Source organism: Echiichthys vipera (assembly GCF_963691815.1).
Source record: "Echiichthys vipera genome assembly, chromosome: X".
Lineage (NCBI taxonomy): Eukaryota > Metazoa > Chordata > Actinopteri > Perciformes > Trachinidae > Echiichthys > Echiichthys vipera.
The window spans coordinates 10,587,736-10,610,010 of record NC_139825.1 but is presented as its reverse complement, the minus strand read 5'-3'; the positions used below and the strand labels follow the sequence as shown (position 1 = coordinate 10,610,010).

The following is a 22,275-nucleotide window of genomic DNA, read 5'->3' as shown; positions in this document are numbered from 1 at the left end:
CTACAACGTAGTCTGGTAATTACTGAAACAAACAACATATCATCATTTAATAGTTTCTTCTCATATATGCAATGTATTAAATAATATCTATGATCATACCCACAACGGTGCACTGTTACAGCGTAGAAAAGTGATGGGACAGCATTCTCAGTGTAATTACCACAATAACTTACACTAGAAATGATTGATTGTAATATGAACTCCTACTCAGTATAATTGCTTTAGTGCAAATGTTGTTACAGTACAGTTTAACCAAACATTATTCACTTTCTAGTAAGGTTTTTTTTTTTGCTAGATATTAAATAATGTACATATATTGCAGTCATGTCATTAAACTAAATTTAAATCTCATGTGGAACTTCTTAGTAAGCTGCACACAAACAAACACACAAAGACATACTGTAAAACCAAACATTAAATGCATATATGCCATAAAATAGGTATTCCATGTGTCTACAGTACTAGACATATAAGCTACAAAATAGTTCATTTTCCATGTATGCACTGCAACGTACAACGCAGAAGTGTCGCATACTAAAAGTATTAAGAAACATAAGTTGGTATAAAGAAAGAGCCAGCTCCTCCATTGTGCATGTGTGTGCTCACATGTAGGTAGTGTCCAAATGAAGCTCCATGACTCATTAGTTGTATTTGTTGAGTCCACCAGATGAGCTCTTGGTTTAAAGAAAAGGGCTCATTGAATGGTAATTCAGTGTGTTTTCAACCCTTTGTTGAACAGAGACCTCCATCTAATGGAAAATAATTAAAATGGTTCATGAAGCTTAATTTGGACGTTACTACATGTGGGGCTCAGTGTCCATCCAGCCCAGCAGGGGGCATTGTCGTCTCTTACAATACATAACAAAGTCAGGGGCTCTCACTTGGACTCCATCTCTCTCTGTTTCTTTCAGTGCTTCCTAAATACTGCACTACAGACTGATTCAGGAGGGTTGTACAGAGAAGAGGAAGTGTCCACTACTGCAGGCTACAGATACTCTTCTTCTTTCACATACAGGATCTCATGGGCTGAGCTTGGGACCTGAGAGAGGGAGAGAGAGAGAGAGAGAGAGAGAGAGAGAGAGAGAGAGAGAGAGAGAGAGAGAGAGAGAGAGAGAGAGAGAGAGAGAAAATTGCGTCTGAAATTGTATTCTATGCACTCCATACTCCACATAATATATACACACATATACTTTTGTGTAAATAAACAGTAGTATTTAATTACCACAAAACTTCCTGAGAGCCTCCTTGCCAATTGTCACATGTCTAAAATAGAACCCTTACACTAAAACTGTAGTACAGATGTTACTACAGGTCGTTTTTACACAATTCAAAACTGTAATTATAACAGAAAATTGGATAGTAATCATGACATTGTTCATTGCTGGGAAAAGTAGCACATTACTGTCCACTGCAGTGTTGAAAGTTGGCACTAATGTGCACATGCGTGATCCTGATGAGCATGTATTGAGTCAGATAAGAACCTTCTTCAAAGACAGTCCTATTTACTAACTCTTCACTCAAGAGCATTACTCTGCATGAATTCACACTCACAACTGTGCAGGGCCAATGAGACGAGGATATAAATAGGTCAACTGTGAGCAGGAAACATCTGTCACCATGGATATTACTGTAATTATGTACTGTTTGTGTATGTGTCAGTGTATACCATTTCCAGTTACATTTAGTACAAGTGTACCTGGTTGACTCCACCCACCACCAGGAGGCGGTCTCTGATGACGATAGAGGAGGTTGAGCATCGTGGGTAGGTCATCGGAGCCAACCTCTCCCACTTCTTCCTCTGAGGATGAAAGGCCTCCACTGTGTCCAGCGCTGAGGGCTCATGACCTGGAAGACGTACACACATAGAAAGATTAACAGACATTCTTCTGTATACTGCCTTTCTCATATTTTACAAGAAATCTAACAACATGAATGCATCAGGATTTCATTTATTTCATCAGGATTTAAAAAAAATATATATATTTTATTTTGGATTTTCAAATAGAATGCAAACACCACAGTAAATGCATACTGTACACTTCAGACATCTCAAAAGTAAAAGACACCAAAATAAGTCAAGACGCAACAACGACAAAAAAAACCCAGAAAGAGATACTTTAGTTACAACCCAAATAGCCATAGTCCAACTGGTAATGGAGGATCTGACTTCCATTTCATGACAATGCACTTTTTTTTTTTTTTAGCAACGGCTAGTAGGATTTCTGTAAGTTTAATGGAGTGACTCTATATCAGATTCAACTTTGAGAGGTTTCCCAAAAGGCACACATCGGGGTCTAATGGGAAAGCAACTCCATGTATTGTGGATAAAGCAACACAAATCCCCTGCCAAAAACTCTGCAGTTTACTGCACTGCCAGGTGGAGTGAAGGAAAGTTCCCTCAGCTAGACCGCATCTAAAGCACAGGGAGGAGAGACTGGAATTAAAACCGTGAAGCATGGGGGGTGAGATAAATCTGATGTAAGAAATGAAACTGAGTTAACCTATATCTTGAGTTTAGTGTACACGTAACACCATTGCTGCCTTGCTAGGTCGCTCCACCATCCTGGGTCGATCTCCATGCCTAAATCCTTCTCCCACCTAAGTCTAAATCTGGTTCAGGATGTATAAAAAGGTAACAGGGCTTTGTATATCTTAGACACGGTTTTAACCATTGGTTGAACGTCGTGGAACAGTACTTCAATAGGTGACATTTTAGGTAGTTCCGACCATCCGTGAAGGTTAACCCTTTTGAAATTTCTGAACTGTAGGTATTTAAAAAAAAATCTTTGTCATCAGGATTAATTTTTAACAAAGTTCATGTGAATACTTATAAGTCAGTTACTTTGACCTATAAGATTGTTCTCACAGGAGTATTAGGACAGAGATGCAGCAACACTTAGTGAATATAAACTGCACTATGACTCTTACCAAGTCCTCCAGCTACTACCATCCGGCCACGCAGGAAAGCAGCAGCAAAGTCAGCCCTCTTTGTTTTCATCGCCACCGTCTCCTCGGACTTCAACCAGGCAACTACAGAAGCAGATACGACAGCTGAAATGAGCAGGTGTGTGTGAGCTTGTGTGTGCACAAGCTCATGAAGCAGCAGAGGCTGAGGTCAGTGCCACAGTAGTTCTCCTTTGGCTGATGCTGCTGAGCTTGTTTTTAGAGTGTGCCCTGCACAAACAGGTCACCCACAAGCCAGCTGCAGCCAGGACATGTACAGTACAGTACAGACAGACAGACAGACAGACAGACAGACACACACACACGCACACACACACACACCAGGTAAGGACACACAACACACAGAGGGTTATGACAAACACAGACAGACAGGGGCCAGGAAGGTTGGAGTTAGGGTCAGAACATTACTGAGCAGAGAAAGTGCTGTTGTACTTAAATAAAACATTTGAATCTATGCTTCCTGTGTGAAAAGGAAGTGAGTCACAGGTCCAAGATTGCTATTCTGACCTCTGAAAAAGTGTGCACAACAGCATCCAAAATCAGCAGTCCACCTGCAAGCTCCAGTTACAGTTTTTCTCAATTGCTAAAACACTAAACCCTGTTGTCTGAACCAATTTCTCTGTTGCCTGAACCCACTGATTGAATCAATCACTCTCTTGGCAAAACCATGAGCACTTTTCACCTGTTTAGACACAATTTCCCGACACATCTTCATTGTGATGCACCTGTGCTGCATAATGGTGAGCACCGGTGGCAAAAATGAAACACAATTAAAGCACGGTTGTCACTACTGGAACACAACAACTCAAAATTGATCACACTTGTGGCTAATGGTGTGAGGGAATATATAAAGCCAATTCAGAGAGCACTGATTTGTGAGGCACTAAAATGGATAGAAATCTGAGAGGAAGAGTTCGTGTGAGAGGAGGTCGAGGTGGTCGAGGTGAACAAGGTGGTCAGCGAAGACAAATAACAGTAATATCTGATGAAATCAGAGCTACTGTGATTGACCATGTTCTTGTCCATGGCATGAGCATGAGGGAGGCCGGACAAAGTGTACTACCAAACATCGGTAGATTCACTGTGTCCACCATAATCCGAAGATTTAGAGAAGAGAACAGGTAATTATCTTTTTTGACATTACAGTACAGTATGTACATGTTGAGAGAAAATGACTGTATGAAATATTACAGCATATACTGTACAACAGTACATCACTGTGCCAATGTACTGTAGTATTGTAATGGAGGGTTAGTCTAACTGTCTGTAGGCCTAGTATTCCATGTATATTTTTTGTAACTGCATGTTCTCTTTTTGTAGAATTGAAAGACTGCCACATGGGGGTGGGAGGACAGGTATGTTCTCCCCACACCAAGAGGCCTAATTGTTGATATGGTCCGTGAGGACAATGCCAAACTGTACACAAGTGGCAAATGCATACGAGTTTGTTTTGTACAAGTGCTGCATGTAAATGCACAAGATTTCATTTTTTTGTCTTTGTGTACAAGTGCTAAATGCAACATGCATTCAGCTTCATGTCCTGAACATTGTGTTCTCTATTTTTCTATGTAGTGTTTAGTGACGGCTCAGTAGTGTTTTTATTTTGATTGACTTGGGGCACAATTTGACAACAAAGTTCAGTTTTGGGCACAGATTGAACTGTTCTGAGGTGAAAGTTTGGTTTTGCAAGAAGAGTCTGAGGTTTTGTGAATGTAGCTTGAAAATTGGGGTTTGTGTTCACAGTTTAGAGAAAAGGAGAGAAGCTTTCAAGGAATGTGTCTTAGCAATCGAGAAAAACTGTAACATGAAAACCTTCAGGGACACCAGGTAAACCGTCAGACCAACAGTCACACACACAACAATTCAGTACTGACCAAATGTGTCCCCCTTCTGTTCCTGAGTTATGATGTTGAATAATGGACAAGGACATTGTAAGGTCATAGTGAAGCTGACTTTTGACCTTTTGGGTATAAAATGTTATTACTTCACCATTTCATCCTGTGACACATTTGTGTGAACTGTTGTCATAATAAGCGTAGGAATTCTTGAGTTACAAGAGGACAAAAATGTTTTGTGGGGTCAGACCTTCGTGCCTTGACCTCATCCCTGATTCCAAGTAGACGTTTGTGCCACATTAAAATAAAAGTCCCTCAAGGGGTTCCTGAGATATTGTTTAACAAAATAATAATACATAATACAAAGTCTCACACAACTTGTGCATCTGTTTTTCCAGTCATATGATCAGTGTTTCCCACTAAAACCTCACTATTGAAAACACTTGTGCTACTCGTCCATGAAAGAGAAGTGTTGTCATTGATATACAAATGTAGCACTTCTGCTAGCTTTACTTACTGTTTTCATTTTGTTCCGGTTTGCATTTCTTTTGGTGTTTTTACTTCATGTGACACACAAGTGTAAAGTGAATGTATTGGTACATACTTTCTGGAGCTGTACATTAATTTATTTTCATGCATAAATCTGTTAGTAAGAACAGCAGTGTGTCACGCATATGTACGGCAGGGCTGCTGGGGGAGGTTATGCTGTTGCCATGTCTTGTGCCTTGTAATAAAGTCCTGGTCTGTCCTCGTTATGCGACACAACAAAAGATGAAGTTAAAGAGTGACAGAAATGTAAATTTATTTTGTTCATGTAAATTTACGTATGAGCTATGGAAAGATCTTAATAATTGTATAGTTAATCTAATTTGACTCCTCCCAAAATTCTCTCTCCTCATGTGAATATAAGGGACTGGAAGGTCCTCTATGATGGCAGAGGTGAATGATTTTCAGGTCACAGGAGGAGAGAGGACATGAGTAAGTATACGTTAGCACATTGAAAAGGACCTACAGAGTTAGACTTACTATGTGATCCCAATACATTCATTTTGCATTAGCTTGATTGGTAAAACAAACGCAGCTCCAGCACAAACGTTGAACCAGGCTCAGCTTATGCTGCAACACAAAACAATGTAAGATATCCTATCCACAGATATCCTGACCAACCAGCAGGAGCTGCTAGTGCAGTAAGACTCTTACACTGCTACTGCCAGGATGGAAGCCCCACTGCTGAGAACTGAACCCAGGTGCAAACAGGTACTTTTTTATCTACCACTACTAAAATAACTATTGCCACCTTTAATCCCAACATTTTGGAGATTACATTTAAGAAAAATCTGTGAAGCAGATGGATGGAAGGTGTGGAAGACATTCTATATTGAATCTGATCTTCCTGATTCCCTGACAGTAATAATGAAGACAGAGCTGCGGCTGGAGTAGAGGTGGTATTTCATTCACACTCCAGATACTAAAACTGATACAGGTACTGAAGAGCAGTAGACACAATGACATCACCATTCTCTTTCCCCAGCAGACTTGGCAGAAGTTTTATTTTTTTACTTTCAGGTTTTGTTGCTGCCAGGTCTTGTTTATAGGAAACCTAGACTGGAGACAATCATGACAGAGAAATAAAGTTAACTCCATTAGGGAGTGAGGGAGGCGAAATTAAAAAAGATAGAGACGGAACAAGAGAAAAAGCACAAAAAAGGTTTAGCTCTTTAATGTTGTCTACGTTCGGTTCCTTTTTTTGGATATCTTTTATCTTTTCTCGTACTTGTTTTTCAATTTTCTTTCTTCTTTTCTCTTTGCCCTGTCTCATTGTCTTCTTATTCTCTTTTAATTCTCTTTCTGTCTTTCATGGCTATGTCTCCCTCTCTGTCTCATTTATTCTCAATCTTTCTTCTTAAAAAAGAGGCAGAGACAACAAGGTGGGAAACTAGACGTGGAGAGAATGAAAGAGATAAGTAGCCAGATGGTGAACCTTCTTGCATGGTGTAGCAGTGTGTAATGAAGAGCTGTGTGATCCTTCCCAGCCTTAATGAAGACAGCAAAATATAGATCACAGCTGGCTGTCCACTCTTCTCTCTTTACTCCTAACAACACAAAATCCTCCTGGCTGATATTTTATACTGTATGTACCATAAATCTCAGAGGTTTAATCAATTCCAGAAGTTATTTGGAGGTCAAGAATAAGGCTATACTGGTCAAAATGTGAGTGAAGCATTGCGTATCAAAAACTGTGTTGTGCCGAAAGTTGCCATGAATGCTTGATCTTTTTGTTAAATGAATAAAGGGTTATGAATTAAAACATATTTATATCCTAAAAAGTATGTAAGTAAGTAAGGTATCAAAAGAAAGGTATCAGGTCAATTCTGTTACTGTATTGGCACAAGTACAGAAACATTTGAAATGATACCCACCTGGTCAAGAATTGTAATTTAACTTTTCAAACTGGTGATTTGCTAAATTGGGTTACACAAGTAATCTGTAATGAATGTCTTCATGTGACTTCAGTTGCTGCTGGGAAACATGGGTAGGGCCACCCAATGAAAAGCAATGAAGTGTGCAAACAGGAAGTCAGTAAAGTCCAGGTCAGACTAAAGATTACTACTTGCAATGTGTAGGTCTGCAGTGTCGGTAAAATTGCCAGTTTGCACCAATGAGACAACATGAGACAGTGTATCATCTCCATAGCAATGACTCTCTTTACTTCCGTTCTAACTTCTGACTTTTTCCGTATCTGGATATAATTGGTAGCATTATAAAATATAAATGAGGACAGAGATAGTGAGATACTTTTTACAGCTGAATTCTAGTAGTGATGAAACGGTGAAAGTACTGTTTGATTTCCCTAATTCACTGTTCTTGATCACGGCGCTCCCTCTCCCTAGGCCAGCCAATGGCATCGGTGCCTTCGACATCCAGGAACTGCCTACACACTCCAGTGTAAGGTCTGACAATCGCTCTGAGGATTTCTTCCTGTACCTAACAGCTGTCAGGGTACCCAGACAATACCTGACCCAATGAACCGCTCATGCTGGATAATATTACGGTAAGTGTAACGTTCACAGCAAACCTTCAACACATATGGATGTGCCATTCTGGAGGAGCTGGACTACCTGTGCAACCTGATTGGGCTGCAGGCCTCCTCATGCTACCAGTAGTGACAATGGCACTAGCAAAACACAAAATTAGAGAAGAATCAGTCAGGAAGGATGAGGAGAGAGCAACTGTCTGTGGCCACCACATCAAACCATTCCCATTTTGGGGGTTGTCTTCACTTTGCCTCTTCATTACAACTGTTTCACTTTCATTTGCACCAAAGCAGCTTAAGGTTTAACTGACTGCTGTTATACAGCAGGGACCATTAAGTGTTCCCTTAATTTTTCTAAGTAGTTGTATATATTATTTTATTTTATACTTTCATATATGTATATTATAACCTTAATATTTGAAATTCTGTGCTATATTGAGTCTTAAGCCTAGTTCAGAACAAAGATTTGCGACGAGTTGAAACTTGCAACTAATTACAATGAGCAGGTGTGCAACATACCTACCAGTGAGACGAGGTGAGACGGTGTATCATCTCCATAGCAATGGCTCTCTGTAATTCCGTTCTAACATCCGACTTTTCAGGCTTTTCTTTGTACCCGGATATAATTTGTAGCATTATAAAATATAAATTAGGACAGAGATATTGAGATACTTTTTACAGCTGCATTTCTACTTGTGAAACTGCAAAAACTATTTTATTTCCCTGATTCACTGGTTTGTTCTGGATTATGGCGCTCCCTCTTCTTATTGATTTCATTGCTTGCTCGACCCTCTCTCTTTCTCTCTCTTACATGCTTGTTGAGCCTTTTCAACCAACTGACGGTTTTTAAGTGACTTGACAAGCGGACTTTGCTAAGACTTAATTGGCTGTTGAAACAGGTGACATGTCTTACGTTCTTAAACCAGCTGTTGGTGATTTGACAAGTTGAGTTGCAGGCGACAACATCAGCCGATTTGAGTCCAGGCAGGTCAGTCCACACCGCTGCAACTTTTACCTGCAGCGTTGCCAATCTTTTGTCTGAACTGGGATCTAGATTCTCATTATTTTTTTACTCTTGTGACTTTCTTTTTTCTGATTTTACTTAATACTAGACACTGGAAACATTCTGTGTTCCTCTTTAAACTACAGTTGTGTCAATACATCACCCTACAGACTTATGGTTCAGTCCTCTGAGACTGAGTTGTGTCAGCAAGCTTTATTCATATTTGCTTTGGAGGGATTACACAAGTCTGTGCGCCCTAGGTGGTCTCATGGGAGGGCGTATAAATAGCACGCCACTTTTCATGACTTTCATGACTTTTCGCGTGCATGTCTATGCATATTAAGCTTTTTGCGTGTCATTTAACGCCCGTAGTTCCCCAGGGTTAGGGTTAGGGGTTAGGGTTAGGGTTAGGGCATTTCACGCCCGTTATTTCAGCCATCCTTCACATGAAATATTGATTTAAAAACAACCCTCTGACAGAAAGCTCCACCACTTGCATTGATGGCGTTGTCATTTCACGCACAAATGTCATGGGAAAACCCACGTGTTCGTATTTCTCCGCCACCTTGTGGAGAAATACGAACACGTGGGTTTTCCCTCAATGACATTTGTGCGTGAAATGACAACGCCCTCTCTGCACTATACAAGTCAATTGAGACTACATGGCGTGACATGACACGCAAAAATCATGACATGCGTTGTAATTATACGCAAGATGGCTTGAGAGAAATAGCGTGTCATTCACACGCCTTTTGGTGAGACCAGGCTGGTGCGCCAAGACTTTCTTTTAGGATGCAGGGAAAACCCCAGCATGTATTATTCTGCTCTGGAGGGAGACAGCAGAGGGGAATAAAGAGATGGAGAGACAAAGCAAACACAGAGAGAGAGAATAAAGACAGAGAGAGACAATAGAAAGAGGGAGATGAGATGATTCTCTGAAGACTGGGCTTTGTAGCCTCTGTGGTAGTAATTTCATCCACAGTGCTCCTCTTTAATTGTCTGTCTTTGACAGATTCTGTCTTTCTGGCCTGTGTGAAATCTCAGACACTTGTGACCACACAAATGATCCATCTGCACAGAATCTCACCATTATGTGGTGTCCTTTCAATAATTACATATTGGCCCACAGTCATGGTCAAAACAAGAGCCCATTTGCTCTATTGCCATTACTGCTTTATTCCATCTGCTTTTAAGTATTTTGGGAAGTTTTAACCATCTCAAGCAAAATATGAAAATAAATCAAATACAGACAATGTGGGAATAAATGTGTCACTAGTTGGCCCCAGGGGGACTGCATCATTCAGGTTCATCAGCGTCCCGTCCTTACTGTAAACAGCTTGGGCGGTTCCCGTTTCACCCTCCTGAGGTGTCGAATGGTTTTCCAGAAGCACCTTGGTGCTGCCCGAAAGTCCTTCTCCAAGTCTTCTCTGAACTTCTCCCACACCCGCTGCTTTGCCTCTGCCTCCGGTTCAATGCCCCCAACCTCCACAGGGATGCCAGAGGTGTGAGTTGAGATCTCTAGGACAAGGGCCTCCTCCAGACATTCCCAGTTCACCTGCACTACTCGTTTGGGCTTACCTGGTCTGTCCAGAATCTTCCCCCATCCTCTGACCCAACTCATCACCAGATGGTGATCAGTTGACAGCTCTGCCCCTCTCTTCACTCGAGTGTCCAAAACATACGGCCTCAGATCAGATGATACGATCACAAAATTGATCATCGACCTTTGGCTTATAACTGACGAACACTCGGATTTAGATCAGGGAGGTCGTTCCTCCCAATCACGCCTCTCCGGGTGTCTCCATCATTGTGCAAGTGGGCGTTGAAGTCTCCCAGCAGAACTATGGAGTCCCCTACTGGAGCCCCATGCAGGACTCCATTCAGGGTTGCCAAGAAGGCCGAATACTCTGAACGGTTGTTCTGTGCATATGTACAAACAACAGTCAGAGTTTTTCCCCCTACCACCTGCAGGCGTAAAGACACGACCCTCTCATCAACCGGGGTAAACTCCAGCACCGCGGCGCTCAGCCTCACACCCTGGGCAACTCCAGAGAAGAATAGGGTCCAACCCCTATCCAGGAGTAGCGAGACTGTCTGCAAAGGTAAGCCCAACCAGATCTAACTGGTAGCGCTCCACCTCCCGCACAAGCTCCGGCTCCTTCCCCCACAGAGGGGTGACATTCCACGTCCCCAGAGCCAGTCTCTGCTGCCCGTGTCTGGTTCGTCGAGGCCCCTCACCTTCACTGCCACCCGTGCAGCAGAGCACCTGACCCCAGCAGTTCCTCCTGTGAGTGGTGGGCCCACAGGATGGAGAGGGGGTGATGGTATAATTTGTATAGAGCTTGGCGGTTGTGTTGGCTGCACATAGCATGCTGTTTGCCATATTAGTCTGAGCAGCATGCATTAGAATGAATTACAATAAATTTCTACATTTTCCTTGCTCTGAGTAAGTTTGCTAGTCGCTTTTTAGAAATAAAGTTGCTAAAGTGTCTGAAGAGACCCTAAATCTAGCGATAAAGTTGCCAAGTTGTCAACACAGCTAAGATTGCGCTGTGTGCATGTTTTAGTTTTCACAGCATCTGAAAAACCATCATGAGTTTGATATGCAATTTTCACACACATATACTATGACTGTAAGTGTTCATATCCCTTTTTTACATGTTCTCTGCTTCTGCTTTCCCTTGTTCACACATCAATAATTCATTTCTTGCTGTAAAACCTGTGAGGAAACCAAACTATATATCTTTGTTTTTAATGTTGATAAACATGACAAGAAATGTCTGTACCTCTGCCAAATATGAAAGTATTGGTCCCCAGTGCGGCTTAATTCTCCAATTAAGCAGTTTGTGTTTGAACGGTGAGTGATGTTTGGCGCTGTAAACTTTGCACCAATAGTAACTGGGAGCAGAGTACGGCAGAGGAATTCAGACCTTCATAGTTAATAATAACACATATAAGGGGTCTTCAGACCCTGTAAAAAAAATCTGTGGTGGAATTGGACAGTATCCAGCAATGCTGCAATTTATTTGTTCAAATTTTCAGACATCTGTCTCAGAGATTACACCACCACAATATAATAGAGGTGAATGGAATTGTGTTTGTGGTGCTCACAGCATAGAAACCAAACCATCGTATTGTTGTGGACGCAGACATTTCAGGGACAGATACCTCAAAACCTGAGCAAATGAATCCAAATGTAACTACACTGCATCTGCATGGCTGGATAACACCAGAGAAAGCCGAAGCATTTTTATTTTAGTAATTTGGATGAACTGACCTTTTAGACAATTTTCTTTTAAATTTCTTTCACAACTCGGTCATGCTTGTTGCAGCTTGCCTACAATACCAAATAGTCAGCTAACAGGCATATGTCCTAATACTGGCGATATGGAATGGAACAGTAATAGGATATCACTGTGTGACAGCAGATTGCATGACCGTGTGTGTGTGTGAAGAGATATTGGTGCAGATGGATAATAAAGCAATCTGTTTCTGGATCTTGTAATTTAAAGCGCCCCTCACCCCCCAGCGATCCCTCCACAGCTCATCTCCCATCTCATCTCCACCAAAATAAGATTGGAGAAAGGGTTACGGCTAGAGGGTACGGCTGCCTCCCGTATGTGTGTGCATGTGCGTGTGGCTATGCACGCCAACGCTTGTATTTTTGCCTTTTGGAGGGAGTTTTCTTTCCTTCTTTCTTCCTCTATCTCACACACACACAAGGCAATCCTTCTCCTCATTATCATACATTAACATTATCACTCCTACTTTCTGCTTTATTTGACTTCCACTCAACCAATCCCGATGTGTGACCAGCATATGTCCAGCCATCTAAAATTACTTATCGATTCTAGCTGTCCCTTTTCTCCTTACGGTCCTTCCTCAATTTGTTCACCTGTTACTTTGGGGTGTGTTTGCTGGATAGAGGGATAAGGCACTGCGTTGTGGTACACAGGGTATGCAAGAGGTCGGGGGAGAGGAGGGGACAGCTAATGCCAGTATCGCAGGGCACATAGAGACAAACAGAGACAGACAACCATTCAAACTCACACCTACGGGCAATTTAGAGTTATAAATGAACCTAAAACGTGCATGTCTTTGGAAGGAAGCAGGAAAACCCCCACGCAGAGAACGCCCAAGCTCAGATTCGAACCAGCAACCCTCTTGCTGTGAGGCGATAGTGCTAACCACCACACAACTGTACTGCCCTTTGGTGGAAACCTCATATCAAATATGTGTAAGCAAAGCTGTGGAGGAGCGTTCCAGTTCTGGGAACAACAAGACACATTCTGGATCATAAAGCATTGAACACTCAGTGTTCAATTGTAAGGTTGTATCTGAATTGAACAGAGGAGTTATTGGGAAACACCTACAATAATTATGCATTCTACAAAAAAGAGTCATAATGATAGTTAATAATAGTAAATAATGTTGGATTTCTGGAGCACACTAACAATCTGCTGCTCAAAGTCACATGCATTGGAATTCAGGGATTTAGTGGAATTTATGATCGCACAAGCAATGTACAAAGCAAGAAATAATTAACTTCCTGGCAATATGCAAACTATTTTAACGGTTAAATTGTTTACTAGAGCACACTTTTTTTTTGATCAATCCTCTTATATTTGCTCCCAAAGTACATCCTGTCCCTAAAATTGATTCATTTTTCATATTGCAGAAAAAAATATTGTATATATATATATATATATATTGGTTTTTTTTTACAATATCTCTATATGTACACGTTTTACAAGCAAGAAACATGGTTTCTCAGACAGGTTATGAGTTACTGGTTGCATATTTTTGAAAGTCAGGCTAGTTGTTACCCTCTGCTTCTACTACTCTATATGATGTACTAACCAACACATACTTTGTTGTACACATATATAATGACAGTGAAGTTGTGGTATCAATCTTTTTTCCTTGAAAGAAAGCGAATATGAACATTGTCCAAACTGTAGAACTATTCCTCTAGACCAGTGGTTCCCAACCTTTTTCTTAAGGGACCCATATTTTTACCATTGTAAACGTTGGTGACCCCCCCCCCCCCCATGAAAATAAAAATAAAATAAGGAACATCATAACTTCTTTTACATTAAATACTTTATATTTCAGTTATTTAATAACAGCATGGGACAATGAGGAGAACCTGTGTATGATTACAACATATTTCTTCAGAACTTGTACTTTAAAAAAAAACTTTTTCTTTAACATATTTCAATATATTACCTGCTTACATGAATTTGAAAAACAGCTTCAGAACTTGTACTTTTAAAAGTACAAGTTCTTTTTTCAAATTCATTTAAGCAGGTAACATATTGAAATATAATAAAGAAAATTAATATATAATATATAATATATATTATACACCAACTCTGTTCCTCGTGATGTAGGCCTATAACTAACATTTGAAATACACGAATAAATGTTTAATGTGGCCCTTGGATTTAGTTGATTTTGTCACGTATATGAATTAAATGCTTAGCCTACTCATTTATTTAACATTTTAATTACATTAAAATTATTAAACCCCTTAAAATCAAGAGGGCTTCGCGACCCCCCCTGGATCTTTGACGCCCCCCATGGGGGGTCGGGCCCCTCAGGTTGGGAACCACTGCTCTAGACAATAGAAGCTACCCATTTCTAACAAGTGAATAAAACATATTATTTAGAGTTTTGGATAGAGAGCTGCATTTAAAGCTGTATTATGTATAAATCCTGTCAAAGTCCTCAACCCCTCTTGATGTCTTGTATCAGGTGGAAATAAGTCAAGATGGCATTTGTTGCATCTGCAGGTCAAGCTGGATTGTTTTATGCACATGTCTGTGTAATTAACTCTGACATATGTGGCATCTCCAGTGATTGGAAGTTCAGAGGATTTCAACAACCCTCTGTCACATAACATGTGTTCTGTGTTATAAATCATAATTTAAGGCAGGACAGGAAAGAAGTGGCATGGCTTATTATAAACCAAAATAGTGTGACTTACAACCAAAACACACAACAATGATCAAATAACCTATACAATAAATGGAGGCCTATAAAGAAAATGTCATACCTTGGTTGGTGTCGAAAATGTTGATGTTCTTGGTGAACTTGGAGCTCTGGTGTCCTCCTCCCTGCCGCAGTCCTCCAAGCAGACACAACCTCCCACTTATGTCCCATACCACGCCCCCATACGAACGTTTACAAGGCATGATGGGTAGCGTAGTCCAAGAACGCGCCTCTGCGTCATATACCTCGAAGGCCTTCACTGGTCGCTTACATTGGCGACCGCCTAAAAGTCAAATCATATCCCTGACATTAAAATCAAGTTCAGAAAGAATGACGACACACAACACACATGACCAAACACATGTTCTCCTCGGTTTCGCCTGGCAGATGGTGGAGCTAATTATGAAGTAACGAGCCTTTCAGTGACAGTCATTTAGTTATTTAATGTAGAGTTATAATCCGTAAGATTTTCATGTAGTTAATTGTCTGTTAAGTTTCTATCTATCAAAGAGTGAGTTAAGACAATAGAAATTGATCATATGACCCACTAAGGAAAGCACTTGTAGTTGCCTCTTTGCAAAATACCATCTGTGTGTCTGTGGTGACATTCCCTCGCTATACTCAAATGCAATAGAAACTTATCTCAATTCTTATGGATTTCAACTTTAAAACAGAATGCGTTACAGTACTAGTTAAACGCATGTAGTGTCTAACACACACACACACGCGCGCGCGCGCACGCACGCACGCACGCACGCACGCACGCACGCACACACACACACACGTCTGTTCTAACCTGCAACGTAGAGCTTGTTTGCTAGCAGGTGTGTGCTGGCATCGTAGCGTGGGGTCGGCATGGGAGGAAGTAGCGCCCACACATCCTTCCGATGGTCATACTGCTGCAGGATGCTACGAGGGAGCAGATCCGCACCCATCCCCCCCACAGCCAGAGCCCGGCCATCTACACGCACACACGCACACGCACACGCACACACACACACACACACACACACACACACACACACACACACACACACACACACACACACACACACACACACACAAACAAACACACAAAGCCATGTCCATCTGAGCACTTTTATTTATTTATAATGTATCAGGTTAGGGTAGTCAGAACCTGCTCAACAAAAAATCTGCTTGTGAAAGCAGAAGATGGAAACACCTCATTGGCACTATATTTTATGAAGTACTAAAAATCTGCACAGCCAGAGAGTTGGCTGAGAAGTTTGTGACTGAGCAAGAGACTGTGACATACATGAGAAAGACAGGGAGTACAGCAGCAGAATAATAAAAGTAAAGAGTCCACGTTTTGGCACTTTGGCATGACACCTCTCGCATAAGAATGGGGGTGGGTTAGATTGTTGACACAATGGATAATACTTCACAGCATTAACCATCAGAAAGAAGAGAATAAGAGCAGCAGCAAAAAAATCTGCATTACATTATTTTCTTTATTCAAGTGCTTCTATATAAATTATACAAATGTACTCCTCACCTTGATGCATATATTTTAATACAAATAACAAATAACAAAAGAGAGACGAAAAGTTCCTCAAATACTTTACATTCATTTTGGGGAACAGAAAAGCTCATTATCTTCTATCTGGAAAATAATGATCCTACAAATGTCAATAAAAATGGCATCATTTAGTCAAATCACCGACTGGCAATCCATTCAAAAACACTGTTATTTGTTTAAATTTGGTCCTATTGATTATTTTGTCGATTTGTCTCTTTTTCAGCAGCCGGGGAGGAGTTTGGGAATGACACAGCGTGCTAAAGGCAGAGGCCTGATGACTGGTCAGAGATGGAGAGATGCGCCTATATGCCGCCAATAAGTCTGTGTGTATACAGCATTTATCCTTGTTCCAGCAGACGCTGACAGATGCAGCGCAATACTGAGCACAAAGTCACTAGAGGCTGAAGAGAAACTCTCTGAAATTATCAAAATGTGAGGATACATTTGAGTATCACATTGACAACCAATTGTCAAACTTTCCAAAGACTTGTTGGTTACAATAAAGTATATTCAGCTGTTGTCAGGGGTGGCCATGTGGAAAATGTTAACATATCACCTAACTATTGTAAACTGGTGCTAACGTTAGCTGGGTGTAGCGATCTGGATGTGTTGGACCTGTTCTGTTCAGCTCTAGTTTCATATTACCAGACCTGTCTCCACAGCACTGGAATAATGGTCTGGCTGCATAAGTTAAAATTCAGGTCACTCACTCACTCATCACTTATCTTCAACTGCTTATCCTGGCACCTCCCACCTCTCCACCCTGTGGGCCCACCACTCACAGGAGGAACCGCTGGGGACCCGGGCCACAGAGGCTGGCTCTGGGGACGTAGAATGTCACCTCTCTTTGGGGGAAGGAGCCGAAGCTTGTGCAGGAGGTGAAGCGCTACCAGTTAGATCTAGTGGGGCTTACCTCCACGCACAACCTCGGTTCTGGAACCGTACTCTTGGATAGGGGTTGGATAGGGATACTCAAAAAACCCCGGCTGTTGTTTGTGCATATGCCCCAAACAGCAGTTCGAGTATTTGGCCTTTGACAAGCCCGAAGGGCTGCAGCCTCGGCCATTTCAGAGGCAAAGCAGCGGGTGTGGGAGAAGTTCGGAGAATTCACGGAGAAGGACTTTCGGTCGGCACCAAAGTGCTTCTGGAAAACCATTCAGCACCTCAGGAGGGAGAAACGGGGAAACGTCCAAGCTTTTTACAATAAGGGCGAGAAGCTAGTGACCCCAGCTGATGAGGTAACCGGGCGCTGGAAGGAGCACTTTGAGGAACTCCTTAATCCTACTAACACGCCCTCCTTTGTAGAGGCAGAGCTGGAGGCTGATGGGAGATCTCTCTCCTTGGCTCTCGGTGAAGGCGGTCGCCTCTTTCTAGCTCTCCTCCCTTATCTTCCCTGCTTTGCTTCTTTGTCTTGTCTCGTACTTTGGAGCCTTTCTCTACATTGCTCTCCAACTTAAATCCAACTTAAATCATGGAATTCTTTTCGTGGAGGACATTGAGGATATCTACATATTCGGAACCATGATAACCGGCTTTCTGCTGATTGGAATAAGCACTGCCCTGGTGTATCGGAAAATACAGAAGTCGGTGGCAGCAGTCAACAGCCCCGTGGAGCTGCCCGGCACAATTAATGGATGGAGTGGAGCTGTTCAGCGCTCAGACTGTGGTTCTTAACTGCTATCTGGATAACACCTTGGATAAAGCTGTGAACACTTTAACGGTGATTTTACACCATGCCTTGGGTACCATCTCGGAGCGAGCTGTAGTGCACAGACGCAGGTTATTGAACACCGAATGGGAAAGATCTTGGAGAAGTTAACTGCTTTGCAGAGGCGTATGGATCATATTGGTGACCAAGACAGACATTCAGAGTAGTCGTGTCTATTGAAATACGACTGCTCGCCCTAACCATAATAAACCATAATAAACAGCCAAAGTTGCTGCTGGAATAACTCCTCCAGGTGAATGCTGCTGTGTGACGCTCTGCACATCCTTGGGACACAGGCTGATGTCAAACATGCATCCATGGTCACTTACATAAATATATGCAACACAACCCCTTCACCCATCCCCCATCCCACACCTTCGCAACTGTGTTGGAAACCTCACTGACCTTTTCCACTCACCCAATATGCAATCTGTTTCTAGTTTTCTGTTTTCTGTTCTGTTTTTTTTTCTTCCAAATCCCGCACTGTGCTTCCCACAGGACCGCAGTGTGGGGAGTGCTTTTTTTGATCCTCCCCCCAATTTCTGTACGATCAAAGCGAGAGCTGTGTCCAGATCCTCAGCAGTAAGTCGGATTCGTTCCCCGTGGGGGTTGGCCTCAGCCAGGGTTGAGCTTTGCCACCAATACTGTTTGTGATTTTCATGGACAGGATATCGAGGCGCAGTCGTGGTGGGGAGGGGTTGCAGTTCGGCTGAGGATCTCGTCTCTGCTTTTTGCAGATGACTTGTCCTGATGGGCATCGTCGGTCAGTGACCTTCAGCACTCACTGGATCGGTTCGCAGCCGAGTGTGAAACGGTTGGGATGAGGATCAGCACCTCTAAATCTGAGGCCATGGCTCTCATCAGGAAACCGGTGGATTGCTTACTCCAGGTAGGGAATGAGTCCTTACCCCAAGTGAAGGAGTTCAAGTATTAAGGTAAAGGGCAAAAAATGTTATTGTATTTGTTTATACTAGTCATTTCACAAAATGAGGGTTGGGACCCAAGATGGGTCGCAGATCCATTTTTATTCAAAGCCAATCAGCAGAGTAAAATGCATTACAATGCTTTAAAAGCTGAATTAATTTTCCTAATTAAAACAGAAAAAGAGCCTTCTTTTTTGCTATGCTGGTATATTCAGGTCAGATGCTGTGGGCGGGGCTGTTCAAATCCCTTCCTCTCTCTTCGACAATGTCTGGCATCATGTCACTTTTTAAGCTAGACTAGGTTAGCGCTCACTACTGCAGTAACCTTGATAGACAACTAGCAGACTAATGTCTGTGTCAGCCACACACTCACAAGCTTTACATGATGTTTTACTGATCATATGTAGGGATGGAAATCAAGAACTGGTTCCAGCTGGATATAATCCCCAAACACAGGAAAACAGAAGATACTTTCTTATATATAACAATAATAATAACAGCATCCTAAAATAAAGCTAAACCACTGGGCCTCCACTTCCTCTAAAGATGGGAGTACATGACAGCTATTCTGTTGGTTCTTGCATACGACAAAAGGGCAGGTCCCGGTGGCTAACTGCTAGTCTCTGCGCGGGTCCTCACAGCACTGTTTGAGGGCATGCCTAACTAGCAGGCGTGCAGAGCCTGGCATTCTGGTGCAAGGAATGACATACTATATTCACCAAAGTAAATGCGAAAATGCTATCAAAGTGTTTCGGGCAGGTAAAGAGAAGGTCACAGTAGAGCAGTAGCAGCCAACGATTGAGAGTAGTAGAGCCCTGCACCCCCGCGTAGCCTGATGTGTGGATGGAAGTGTAGCGAACAAAGAGCAAACTGCGTACCAAACGACAAAATGAAACCGAAGCTTGCAGACTTCCTCCTGTCATTCACATGCCAAGTGTAGGATACACACAGGTTAATAATGAACATGCACACGCATTTAAAAAGACACCATCCAGGTGTTACTATCACCGTTGCTGTGAAAACCCAGCTCCCAACACTATTTCAACGAACGGGCAGATGCCATAACCTTAGTTAATGCTGTAGTTGCAATTATATAATCAGCATTGCAGTAGTAGTTTTTTATATATTATACAATATATTTGTATATTTCAAACTGACAGACAAAACAGTTTAACTTTGTGTTTAATTGTTTACTAATTCATTCTGACAACCAAGCAGTTTGGTCGTATCGTGACTTCAAAACCATATACTGAACCACAACTTTAGTATACCGTTATGCCCCTTACTGCTTATTATGATATGGTTCATACCTTTCACAGTGATGGATACACCCATCAAGGCCTCCCGCAGAGCACTCCTCTTCCTCCACTTCCCTTCCTCTGTGTTGTACATCTCCACTACCTTCAGGGGACTCTGGTCCTCTCCCACTCCTCCCACCACCAGGATTTGTTTTCCCAGCACTGCCACAGCTGCCCCGGCCCGAGGGGTGGGCATGGGAGACAAGCTCATCCAGCGGTCCCCCTGCAAACAGACACAAGCAGCCGCATTCAGGCAAAGCAGCTAAAGACAAACAAAAAGTTCACTGTGTGTTGGAGGTTGAACTTTTCCTGTAGTTTTTTTTATCTTATTTGGTGCACCTCCTCAGTGCAGGGATATGTCTTATATAGAGAGCTAATTTATTTCTAGGGGCCTGAGTGTAATTTATGTTTTAACAAATCATGATACATTTGCACATTGGAAATTGAAATGCAACTGTACAGATAGCACCTATTTACCACTTTTCAGTGCATTCAGTGCACTGGGACAATGTAAAAGATTATATATGTAACATTTTTCATGACACATTTAAGTGTATGTGTGAATCTGTATTAGTTTTTTGAAAATATTTTAAAATTATGTCTTACCAACTGAGTGTTGCTCTGATTTTACCAGTAATAGTTCTTGTGACTAACAGTGTCCATAATGCATTTGTTGGGTACCTCGGGTGAGTAGAGCTCCAGGGCCGGACAGGGCCTCCCAGCAGCATCGCAGCCCCCTAGCAAATACATCTGCCCCCCGACCTCAGACAGAGTGTGGTAGACGCGGCCACTGGGCAGTCGTGCCAGGCTCTGCCAGTGAAACTCGCGGGCTGAAGGTATTGCCATGGCCTCAGCACCCCTGAGAAGACTCACCGAGGCAGGGAGGGAGGAGGGCAGAATCAAGTAAGATTTGGAGGTGGATTGGTCAGGGGGGAGCTAAGAAGATGGAGGTGTTGGAGAGCTCAGAGACTGGAGTCAGGGCTCCAGGTGAGGGGGAGGCTCTTTATTAGAGAGGTGAAGTGGAGTTGAGCAGTAGGAGTGTCGGATCAGTTAAAGGCCAGGCTGAACTCTCCTGGGGATGGTCCACTGCCTCATGCAGGGCCCTGGAGAAGATATGAGGTATAAATGAATTTAGCAGTACAATAGACAGAGCAGAGCAATGAAAAAGTGAACACACGGAGAGCAGTGGTTGAGTAGAGTTACAAGAGTGGACATTTGCAGTAGCGTAGAAGGTTCTACCACTCAGCAACAAGTTCAAGTCAAGTTAAGAGGAAGATGTTAAAAATGCATTGGTCATAGGAAATGCATGTTATAGCTTCTAAGTATTTTCACTTTACATTGATGATAATGGATGGCTGATCATTGACTCGATCCAGATAAGATAGTTATGTATTAATCCCCCAACGGTGCATTTTCAAGATCTACTGTATGTACCATTACCACAGACAATGCAAAATAATGGATGTAACCCCCATGTGGAGCTGCTACACAAGTGATGATATAATAGCGCTGCACTAAGCTAAACGGGAGGTACTTGTACTTAACTTGAATATTTCTATTTTATGCTGCTTTGAACTTCTAGTATATCATACTTCTAAAATTGTACATTCCTGCACAAAAATTCTCTGACAGCGGTCCCACAATGACAAATTTTTTAATCAATTAGAGGATCCAAAGAAAATTAAGTGACAACTATTTCGATCATCAATTCATCAATGTGTGAAGATTTCATGCACAGCACAGGGAGCAATTTGAGGGTTCATAATCTTGCCCAAGGACACTTCGACATGTGGACCAGAGGAGCCAGGGATTGAACAGCTGATCTTTGGTATCACCCCCTGACCCACAGCCGCACAGCCACCACTATACATCACCCCTATATTCAAGATTCAAGATTCAAGATTCAAGAAGCTTTATTTATCCCGAGGGAAATTATTTTGCAACAGTTTCAATACAAAGGCGGAAAAGGTTCAGAG

The 22,275-nt window shown here is 42.2% G+C and overlaps 1 protein-coding gene across 1 annotated transcript; it reads right to left on the bottom strand.

Moving 5' to 3' along the window:
- Positions 1–985: 985 nt before the first annotated feature.
- Positions 986–21,145, bottom strand: klhdc8a (kelch domain containing 8A; the record flags this gene model as incomplete). The annotated part of the gene is made up of 7 exons (XM_083938758.1): positions 986–1,039; positions 1,697–1,845; positions 2,929–3,030; positions 14,895–15,113; positions 15,627–15,791; positions 20,312–20,522; positions 20,981–21,145. The coding sequence occupies 7 exons, from the start codon at positions 21,143–21,145 to the stop codon at positions 986–988; spliced, it is 1,065 nt and encodes a 354-aa protein (XP_083794884.1).
- Between the last annotated feature and the right edge of the window lie 1,130 nt (positions 21,146–22,275).